Source organism: Brachypodium distachyon, chromosome 1 (assembly GCF_000005505.3).
Source record: "Brachypodium distachyon strain Bd21 chromosome 1, Brachypodium_distachyon_v3.0, whole genome shotgun sequence".
In the NCBI taxonomy this organism is placed as follows: domain Eukaryota; kingdom Viridiplantae; phylum Streptophyta; class Magnoliopsida; order Poales; family Poaceae; genus Brachypodium; species Brachypodium distachyon.
Window position 1 is genome coordinate 50,676,924 of NC_016131.3, and position 11,696 is coordinate 50,688,619.

The window sequence follows — 11,696 nt, forward strand, 5'->3', positions numbered from 1 at the left end:
CGGATTTGGGATTGTGCCGTGTGTGAAGAGGAGACGGGTTGTGGGGGAGAGTTCGTCTCGGATTTGGGATTGTGCCGAGCCGAGGAAGAAGTCGGAGCGGGCCCAAGAGACGAGCGAGCGGCGGAGGGCGGAGAGAGGGGCGGCGAGGAGTGCGTGGTGAGCGGGGTGCTCCGGGGAAGGGGAAGGGAGAGGGAGGGCCGCGGCGAGAGGGGTGGATGAGAGGCGGCGCTCGGTGGAGAGGAGGCGCGCGGGCAGAGCCGGGTGCTGGCGGCGCAGCCAGGAGCAAGGGGAGGCGGAGTGGTTGCGAGCGGCGCGTCCAGGAGCAAGGGGAGGTGAGGAGCTGGGCGGCCACGGGAAGGGAGAGGCGTGGCCGGGCGGCGCTTGGGATCCAGAGCAAGGGGAGGCGGAGTGGTTGCGGGCGGCGCGGCCAGGAGCGGGATGCGAGGAGCTGGGCAGCCACGGTGAAAGTGAACGACGGGAACGGGAGGAAGAAAACGCTTCGGTACAACGGCGGACGCAGCAGGCGGTAGGAGGGGAAGATTCGGGGACCCGGTGGCATATTGTGGTAATTATGTTGAAGTGACGTACGGCGACGACGACGCCCGTACCATCTCCACCAGCAGGAGTTGGCGGTGATGATACGGTCGCGGTCGTCGCCGTAGGTTAACTTCGTTAAAATTACAACCAATATGTCACTGCTCGTTATTTTTTTTCCTCCAGTTAAAATTACAACCAATATGCCACTGCCCGTTATTTTCTTTTTCTTCAGTTTTTTTCACGATTTTCCTACCCCCATCTTACAACCGACGCCACCACACCCGCATGCCGACCTCGACAGAGCAATGAGTTACCTACACAGAAAATAAAAATAAATAGTTTGTGATTTTATTGACCCGTAACAACGCGCGGGCACACCTACTAGTAAAGTTTAAATGTGTGCACCCTGTGATGCAGACTTGCAGGGAGGAAGATCGTCCTAGCTCTATAGTTGTCTTAAAAAATTATACGCGTGTTTGCCACTACACGAGTCGCGAGAGCTTAGGCGTGGTTTAGGACGCAGACACGCCGTGATGGTTGAAACCACGGTCGAAGCTCGCGGCGGCGGTCATGTCACAATCTCTGAGAGTCAAACAACTCTATCCCCACAAAATAAGGTAGTCATGTACTCCAATACCACAAGTAGTACGTTCATCTGACGATGGGGAAGGAGATGCTGCCGCCGCCATATGTACGTACATATAGTAACAATGGAACGAAGATTGGCGTGGGGTTACGTAGCATACGTACGTATACATGTTTGAATTTGTGGCCTAAAGATAAGTTGTAGCTAGGTAAAGGAAGCTGCTAAACACGCCCTGCTGATCATTTGAAAGATCGACCATATGCATTGCTAGAGAGGCGGCATATGCATGCACGTCGTGCAGCTAGCCCTAGGTAATTAACACTAATCGATCGATCATAAAGACATGGTTACAGACGCATATACATGCACGTGGAAACCACACAAGACATTCAGAAATACAAATATCTTAAAGATTCGCACAAATTATGGAACGACCCAAAAGAAGAAATACAGGCTTCCTAGATCTAGACCACGTAAAAGAATTAATGTTGTTACCAGGCATACCTTAAGTGATTTTTAAGCTGATTAGTAACTATTAACTAAAACAAAATTTCTTTGCTTCCTATAAATACAGGCTTCCTAGATGATCTAGAGCCAGATCGGGTGACAACAAACTCATTTTTTACATCACACTAGCTAAGTACCCGTGCGTTGCAACGGAGACATAAATATTTCAATGATTTACGTCTCAAATATAGATCACGCATGTTCATCGACCGATCGAATTTTTTCTTTCCAAAACGTAATTGACAAACACAGAACTTACCTTAATTTGTGGAACTTACCTTTCACATGGGCTTAATTTTCTCAAATATAGATTACGCATGGTTTCCTTAATTTATGTAACTTACCTTGCTATGGACTTAATTTGTGAAACTTACCCTGCTATGGGCTTAATTTGTGAAACTTACCCTGCTGTGGGCTTAATTTGTGGAACTTACCCTGCGGCGGGACTGCGTCCCATGGTGGCATCCACGGGGACCGGCAGTGCCGCACCTCATGGCGGCGGCGGCGGCGTGGACCGGCACATGGAGGGACGGACGCAGGAGGGATGGTGAGGGAGAGGAAGGGATCAAGAGGGAAACGAAGGGATCGAGCGGGTTCCGGTGGAGAGGAGAGATTTTGGAAGAGGAGAGGCTGGTGGGCGGCGGCGGCGGCGTGCGGGACGGGGAGCAGCGGTGGCATGCGGAGTGGGCGAGATGCGAGAAAAGGAAAGAGAAACGAATCGGGAGTTCGGGCGGTGGCATACGGGTGTAATTTCTGTGAATTTGAGGGGACGGACCGACGACCAACCAAACTGCAAATTAAGTAGTAGTATAAAGATAAATTATTAAACTATTTTTTTGGATTGGATTAGTTTAGGAAAATGAGTTTGGATTGGATGTCTCCACGAACTATTGGCAAGAGGCCCGAGTAGAGTTTGAAAAAAAGTAGAGTTTAGAAAAATGAGAGGCCTGGCCTGCCCGAGTAAGTAGAACAGAACAGATGCCATGAGGCCCATGGCCAACGTCTAGACTCAGCACAGGAGCTGCAATCAATAAAGCCAGACTGTTTCGCTCAAAAAAAATAAAAATAAAAATAAAGCCAGACTGTTATTCTCTCTCAAAAAGAAAAATCTAACCTAGCACACACGTTTCCCTGTTGGTTGGTCAATTCCTTTCCATGTTGATCTTCCTTCTTCATCCTCTCTTAATTGGCAGAAATCCTTTCATATACACTGATAATGTTACTTAACAAAAAACTCAGCGAGTTAGGTTAATATGTGATGTTGCATCGACTTGGGTGGCCTCGAGATAGATCGACCGCTTTTGACAAGCATTGCTTGAGAATTGTTTCTTTAGCAAACATGTTTTTTTTGCCACACATACATGATATTTTCTATGATTCGTATATATCTCTTTTGTTACGACCACAGCGATATATCTCTGAGGACAGGGTCAAGAATTCCCAACCGTAGGTCCTCCACCTGTGATACCCTCCAAAGATGTTGTCAAATCTTATTGTTATGCGTGGTGTTTGGCGACTCCATTGAGTCCCTACAACACCTCTTCTTATCTGGTGCCGATGCGAGCGCCGTCTAGGAACAAGTTCTGTGCCCCACATGCCGGTCTTTTTTACCGGAAACTGCCTGACGTGTCGGTCTTTGGTGTCATCAAGTTCGTCATCGCCTCGCTAATAAACGACAATCCCTTTCTTGCTCTTCCCCACATTTTTCTTCTCCACTCACTCATGACTCATCATCTTCTACAAGCAGACTTTCCATCCCCTCTTAGGGGCTCTTTAGTTTGAGCCCAAAGTTGCCCTACCAAAAATTTGGCTAGTCAAATAATTAGTGATGGTTTTGTTAGTCCATGAATTGTCCAACTTTGGCAAAAATTAAATTAAAGTTGGCTATCAGACATTGGCTAGACAAATATTTGACCACTATCCAAACAAACACCAAATTTTAGTCAATGACCAAAAAATTGGCTTCGTATGTTTTGGTAACAAACCAAACGCATCCTTAGCAACCGCAAGATTCGCTACATCTCCGCGAGTCAAAGCGGCATATCTCCTCTCTTTAATCAATCATCAATAACCATCTTAAATAATGTACTCCTAACATGTTACATATAGTACCTTTTCTTTTCTTTTCTTTTCGTGAAAGAGGCGTTAACACAAATCACACGAAAGGAAATATAGTGGAGTAAGAAGACAAGAACTCCAGAAAAGGAGACGAATAAACTGACGAGCAAGATCAAAGAGATGATGAGTCGGCAGTGAAAGGTAAAAAAAAAAAAAAACGAGTCCCTCCTAAGTTGCACGTCCGTCCCCCGTCGCGTCGCGTCGCGTCTTCCACCGGAGGAATCCAAATCAAAATCAGGTCTTGTCTTCGATCGAGATCCAAAATCCAGTCTCCCCCACTCCCCTCCGACGATCCCACCGTCCCCGTCGTCCCGCCCGCGGCGACTCCTTCCTCGATCCACCGCCGCCGCGGCGCCGGATCTGGGCCGGCCTCGATCCAAACCCTAGTTCGCCGCTGATGGCGTCCGATTCCGACGACGCCGACTTCTTCGACAAGCTAGTCGACGACGACGATGACGACCAAGTGGTGCCCCCCGCTGCCGCCGCCCAAGCCGCATACGCAGCGGTGGCGGACATCTCGTCCCTCTCCCTGGCCGATGACGCGGTCGACGAGCCCGAGCTGCCCGCGGCGGCGACGGCTCCGGCTGACGCTGCGGATCCTCCTCCGGCCCTGACTCCTCCCAAGGCTGGGGACGATGTGCCGGCAGTGCCCTCTGACGCGGAGGTTCTGGCCGCGCTGCCGGAGGTGAAGGCTGCTGCCGTGGCGGCGGTCCCTAAGACGGAGGCTGTGGCGACGCCGGAAGGCGGGTCGCCAGGGTCCGGGAAGGCCGTCCGCACCACGGTCAAGCAGGTGCAGTGGAGCGTGTTTGGCGCCGACAGCAGCGCAGAGGCAGATCCGTTCGGGGACTTGTTGGCGGACGGGGCCGGTGGTGATTCCTTTTTTGGAGTCAGCGGAGCCCAGGTCCAGGAACCGCGGAGTTCAGTTGCCGCTGCGGGCAGTGTTGGAGCAGCTCCTGCCGACCACGGCTTCTTTAGCGGAGTAGGTAACAATGCCATTTCACAACCGGGTTGGGGAGCCCGTGCCGGGGGCTTCTTGGCGGATGGTGCTGCTGGTGACGAAGCTGCGTTCTTTGGAGCTAGTGTCGTGGAGGACCAGGGTGTGCAGACGGGTTCGGTTGTGGCGACAAGCGGTGTTGGAGCGGCATATCATGGCTTCTTCAATGGTGTGGATAGCAGCGCCAATTCTTCACAGTCGTATATGGGTGCTAGCGCTTTTGAGTCTGCGGATCAGAACACCAATGTGCAGTCGGAGTGGGCTAGTGGGTCTGTGAACTCCTCGGAACCCAACTATCTGGAGAATCGCTACCCTGGCTGGATGTTCGACGAGGCAACACAGAACTGGTATCAGGTGCCTACTACCAGTGCTCAAGGTTTTGCTGATTATGGTGGTGCTGTAACGGCTGTTGGGAGTGGCAATGTTCAGCAGCTGCAGCAGCAGCTTAGTGGTTCGTACATGCATAACTCTTCACAGGCAGGGCTAGAGACCATTGCAGAGGAGGGCGGTACCACTGTCATGACCTGGGGTCAGGATCAGAGCAGTGCAGTTGCTGCAGAGTACCCGCCAAACATGCTATTTTACGCAGAGTACCCTGGATACTACTTTGACACCAACACCCAGGACTGGTACACGCTCGAGTCATATCAGCAAAGTTTTGCTCAGGTTGCAACTGCCACAGCGGCTTCAGATGCATTTGTAGGGCACAATGTAGGTAATGCCATGAATTCTCAGGCAAGTAACTTCAATCAGCAAAACCAATGGCAGCAGTCTTCCTACAGTTCCCATCAGCACACGGAGACTCAGATTACTCAGCAGGCTAATACTGAGCCTTCGGAACCCTCTACAAATTACCGGACTGGTATCAACACATTCGTGCCTTCGTTGGAACCCTCTATGAATCATAGTACTAGCGTTAGCACATTCATGCCTTCTACAAGTCAATACAGTAGTGGTGAGAGCCACCAAGTTAGTCACAAGGGCTTCGAACCTACTAGCTATCAGAACGTTCAGAAGGGTTTTGAACCGTATAAAAGCAACCAAAGTACCTTTACTAACCATGACAGTGGGTACAAGGTATCTGAACCTTCAACAGGTCATCAGGGGTTCAAACCTGTTGCAAACAACCATAAAAGCACAGGATTTGTACCGTCTACAGGTCACCAGATTGCCCACAGGGAATTTGAACCTTCTAAAGATAATCAAGCTTATCATGTGGCGCACGAACCTTCAGTAGCCCATGGTTATGTCAATTCAAATGGCTTTGCTGAGCAACAAACATTTGTTCCTTCAACAACAGGAAGCATGTACCAGACACAAACACACATCGATCCTGCAGCACACATGCATTTAACAAACAACTATTTGATCAGCGAGAACTCCATGAACTTTGCTCAGCAGCAACCAGTATCTCAACAATTTGGTTACTCCCCCCACCAAGAGAGGTCATCAGCTGGACGCCCACCACATGCTCTGTTTGCGTTTGGATTTGGCGGGAAGCTTGTAGTTATGAAAGAGACCAGCTCAATGACTACAAGCTTTGACAGCGGTAATCAGGTATCTTTAGAATGTTCTTTGTAATATAATATTCTTATTTACAATGAAGTTGTAGCTAAAGCTCTTACCATTTCATTTAAGGGCAATTCTCGTGGCATGGTGTCAATTCATAATATATCAGAGATTGTTGCTGATAAAATTGATCAATCAAGCATCACCAATGGCAGCGCACTTGGCTACTTCCATGCTTTGTGTCGTCGACCTATTCCTGGCCCCCTTGTTGGCGGAAGTCCTGCAACAAAGGATGTGAGTAAATGGCTTGATGAGATTATTGGAAGCTATGAGTCTTCTGTAAGGGAATTCCAAGGAGGGGATGTTCAGAAGCTGCTTGTTTCATTGCTGAAAATATCATATCAACACTATGGAAAACTGCGTTCATCATTTGGCTCAGACCCATTGCAGGAGGTATTCTTTTATCTTGCTTGACTATGTTTGAGTGATGTGTGCTGTTATTCAATCTTTTTCTTGAGCAGCATCGTTCATGTTAGTCTACAGTAAAAACTTATTATGAAAATTAATGGAAGTGAGAGCGATTAAGTTTTGAATTATTTGCAACAGGGTATGGATGGCCCAGACACAGCAGTAACAACACTATTCTCATCATGCAATAGTAATAGTGCGCATATAAGAGAATATGGAGCCATTACCCATTGCATGAAAAATATTCCCTCAGAAAACCAGATACAGGTAATTCCTATTTCTCTGGGCTGTCTTTGCTGCTTCATGTAGTAAAATTGGCCTCGGTTGAACCAACTATTCTGCTGCAGGCTACTGCTCAAAATGTTCAAAGTCTTCTAGTTTCTGGTAGAAGGAAAGACGCACTTCAGTATGCGCAGGAAGGTCAGCTTTGGGGACCTGCACTAGTCCTTGCTTTACAACTCGGTGATAAGGTCTGCGTCACTATATAGTCTGCAGTCTCTTGATTGGTTGGTGCTGTAGCATCGGCCTTTGCTTTTTTCACTGAATAATTGCTGATGTATTTATTGACTGGTGATGCAGTTTTATGCTGATACTGTGAAGAAAATGGCTTACAGCCATTTCATGTCTGGATCACCTTTGAGGACATTGTGTCTTCTTATTGCTGGACAACCTGCAGATGTTTTTCATGCTGAAAACCCTATCGATGCCAATTATGGTACTTTGCATAGGCCACAAGAGGCTGCAGAGGTAATACATAATTACTTAGTTACTGCATTTTTACCCATGATCGAAAGACATAGAAAGAGCAACAGAAAGGATGTTTCGATGTAATCCCTACATTCATTACTCATGAGTTGAATGACTAATAGGAAGTACTTGAAAGAGCCATGTTTTTCATATTTTTTCTGTTATAGATGTTACTGCAGTCTACACAGAACTATGGATATTATATAGTCCTGTACAATCATTTTATTTGGCATCGAATAAACTGTAATTGTTTTTTAAATCCGGACATGGACTGTGTGTGCTGTTCTTTACTTCCCATGTCATGATTTCCGGACATTGTATCCGGAGTACCCCAACCCCCCCTCACTGTGGCTATTTTGAAGGTAACAAAGTGTTATCGTTTCTGTTGGACAGGGTACTCCGAAGGGCATGCTGGATGACTGGCAACAGAATTTGGCTATTATAACTGCAAACAGGACGAAAGGCGATGACCTTGTAATTACTCACCTTGGGGATTGCCTTTGGAAAGAGAAAAATGAGGTCTGCATATGCTGAGCTTATGCTTTTGTTACATGTTTCATGTTTGAGCTTGAACATCTTATCTAATATTGTTATGCTTTGTTTACATGTTTGAGCTTGAACACCTTATCTAATGTTGTTATATGTATGCGTGTATGCAGGTTGCAGCTGCTCATTCATGCTATTTAGTTGCCGAGCTAAATATTGATGCGTATTCTGAAACTGCAAGAATGTGTCTCCTTGGTGCAGACCACTTGAGATGTCCTCGCACATTTACCAGTCCTGAAGCTATCCAGGTCTTCTTCTAAATCTGCACAGTTTTTTTTTTCTACTCATGTTTTTTGTGTGAAGTCAGCCTAAAGCTGCGAGGTGCATTCGATCAGCATTACACAGATAAATTTGTACAATATTATGATGACACTAGAGGAAATGCAATTAGTCCAGCTATTGATCAGACATGAATGATTGTCTATCTTGTCCCCTCACTTCCAGCTATTGATCAGACATGAATGATTGTCTATCTTGTCCCCTCACTTCCAGCCATTGCTCAGACATGAACAGTTTTGCTAAAGAGTTTGAAGTTCCAACCTGCAGATTACATATATTGCTGGATCTGTCAAATTATGATTTTATTATTGTGACTTAACTCTAGTGACATTCTGTAACTAGTTGCAAAAAACCTGCATTTCTTAGCAGCATTTTCTTTTGGCATTCTCTGCTCCTTAACAAATATCCTTGAAATGCAACTTTCAGAGAACAGAGTTGTATGAATATGCGAAAGTTCTCGGTAATTCTCAGTATATCCTCCTGCCATTTCAACCATATAAGCTGGTATATGCATATATGCTCGCTGAGGTTGGGAAGATCTCTGATTCACTAAGGTAAGTTGCTCGGTTACTATTTCAGCATTTCCCCTGGTATCTTAGACTCTTAGTTACGCGCACTCACATTGAATTGCTTTCTTAAGGTACTGCCAAGCATCTCTGAAGGTGTTGAAAGCCTCTGGCCGTGCGCCTGAACTAGAAGCATGGAAGCAATTGTTTTCATCCCTGGAGGAGAGGATACGCACCCACCAGCAGGTGTGACTTCAGTTTACTTAATGTTGTTTATTGATTCTTGTATGTACTTTAGAGGAACATTTTCTCCTGTCTATTGACCATCGACTCACCTTTATTTAGGGTGGATATGGCACAAATCTTGCTCCGGCAAAGCTTGTTGGAAAGCTTTTCACATCACTTGATAAATCTTTGTCCCGCATGATGGGTACACAACCTACATCATTGCCGCCATTGGCGCAGCCAATGCCGCCATTGGCACAGGGATCTTCTACTGAAAGAGATTTATATTCTGCTCCTCCAGCTACGAATTTTGTAAATAACAATCAGTCAGCAACGCCTATGTCATTTTCTGCGTCAGAGCAGTCTATGAGTGACATGACAGGAAATAGTGGTCCTGACAGGAAAGGCACACACAACAGAAGTGTCTCTGAGCCAGACTTCAACAGAGCCCCTCAACAGGTAGTGCGTACTACTTTTCTCTTATAATGACATAATTTTCTCTGTCGTTACGTAGTATAATGTGCACATTTGAATTTATGGATACTTTACCTTGTCTCTTATAATGACATATATTTACAAGTAACACCTGCGAATTAGTTTCTCTCTTCTGGAGGTATTCGCCAGGATAGCATGGTTATTTTATTTTGCTTTTATGTCTCTTGATTTTATAAGTTAATCCTTATGCACGCTTTGTGTATGTGACTTGCAAAAATATAACTTACGTTGGAAGAATATTTTCTAGAGATTTTTCAGTTTGCTTTGCTGACATTGACATGCTAACAGGGCACAAGATCAGATAATCCACAAAGCACATCAGGTTCAGGCAATTCACGTTTTGGATGGTTACTGCAGAAGACAATGGGATTGGTCTCAAAATCTCCTCACCAGGTGCCTGTTAATAAATTAAATACTTCTGCCAACCTTTTGCTATGTGCAGCTAACTCCAATAATTTTCTCATGTCCTGAAGGCAAAGTTGGGGGAACAGAACAAGTTCTATTATGATGAGAAGCTGAAGAGGTGGGTGGAACAAGGTGCTGAGGTCCCGGCTGCTGAGGAGCCGCCTCTTCCCCCACCTCCGACAAAAGCCTCATTCCAGAACGGTGTTCCAGATTACAACTTGACTGGCCCCAGCATTGGAGGCTATACTGCTAATGGATTTGCAGAAACGAAGCCCCCAAATCCTTCTGAGCTTATGACAGGGATGCCACCGATGCCACCTAGCCAGAACCAGTTCTCAGCACGTGGGAGGGCGGGTGTTAGATCAAGGTAATTTATTTGGTTCCACTGCCCTGGCTTGCTTTCTTTACCTAATGGGCTATATATATAACACATGTTTGTCTCTGTAGATATGTTGACACATTTAACAAGGGTGGAGCAGCAACAGCAGCATCATATAACAAACCGGCCATGCCATCTATGAAACCGCTTCCTGGTGCTGGTTTCTTTGTGCCAACTCCTGCTGCCGATGAACCAAAGCAGACGACCGAGTCAACAGCTGATGTGCACAGCGCAACTGCATATCAGGATGGCCCATCTTCCTCCCCTGCGGTGGAGCGATCCTTCGCTTCCCCACCACCGCCTTTAGTGCCGATGCAATCAAGCATTCAGCGGCATCCAAGTATGGACAATATCTTGACACCCTCTGGCAGCGGTAATAGCTCGTTCTCGAAGTCACGAGCAGCCTCATGGAGTGGAACATACTCAGACCAGTTGAGCACCACCGCCGCTTCAAGATCACCAGATGGACAGACCATGCAGTCGCCAGTGTTGATGCCTCCTGGAAGGCAACCTTCTCACAGCCGTTCCCACAGCAACTCGTCCATCCAGTTGAATGGTTTGGGAGAGGATCTTCAGGAGGTAGAGCTCTGATACTAAAAAAAAACAAGGGTACAAAAAAGAAAAAAGAGGTGCGTTCATCGTGTAAATCAATCGCTCGCGCAAGCCTTGTCTTAATTTTTCTTTCTCTCTGATAGCTCTGTATTTAATTAATATCTATGATATCTAGAAGGCACAAACAGAAAAAAAGGAGTGGCGTCCCTTTTCCTTTTTTTTTGCATGAGAAAGCATGAGGATGCCATTTGTACAGATATAGTTCACTCCTCATTCAAGCCGGATGGGAAAAAGGGGAATAAATTAATACCCAGGGAGGGAGGAGTGTGTTATTAGTATTAAAGATGAGATAGCAAAGAAAGGAATATGCACAGAACTAGGTACATTTTCTGCCTTTATTTTTTAGAGATTATATTCATCATCACTATGTAACTTGGACGCTTTGGAGCTCAATAATTCCCTCTGGTTATTTGGTAAGCTCAACGAGGCATCAATCTAGCCATATTTCTTTTGACTGGTCTTTCTGTTGTGTATCTGTTCGATATGGTTATGTGTTCTGTCTGTCTGTTCAATATGGTTATGACTAGCGAAAACGGTGAAATGCAAGCCAAGGGAAGAGCACATACTTCCAGACAGAATGCTACCTCTAAATTTTCAAATGGAATTTTGAAACAAAAAATTGAACTAGCAAGTCAGTTAAACATAATCTCGCTTACATCCTTAATCCCACACAAGACTCTTCTTGATTAAGCAAAGCAAAGCATACATGGATGTATTTTCTTCATTGGTCTCATAAATAAAAGAGCAGTACTTTACACGACTCGCTCATTATTGCACAACTAA

The 11,696-nt window shown here is 46.1% G+C and overlaps 1 protein-coding gene across 1 annotated transcript; it reads left to right on the forward strand.

The window, feature by feature from the left end:
* The first annotated feature begins 3,888 nt into the window (after positions 1-3,888).
* Positions 3,889-11,367, forward strand: LOC100839880 (protein transport protein SEC16A homolog). Its single transcript, XM_003561186.4, has 13 exons — positions 3,889-6,299; positions 6,381-6,704; positions 6,858-6,986; positions 7,067-7,189; positions 7,299-7,466; positions 7,860-7,985; positions 8,126-8,260; positions 8,718-8,845; positions 8,932-9,043; positions 9,143-9,481; positions 9,806-9,910; positions 9,991-10,289; positions 10,370-11,367. The coding sequence occupies exons 1-13, from the start codon at positions 4,146-4,148 to the stop codon at positions 10,890-10,892; spliced, it is 4,665 nt and encodes a 1,554-aa protein (XP_003561234.1). The 5' UTR covers positions 3,889-4,145; the 3' UTR covers positions 10,893-11,367.
* Positions 11,368-11,696: the final 329 nt, after the last annotated feature.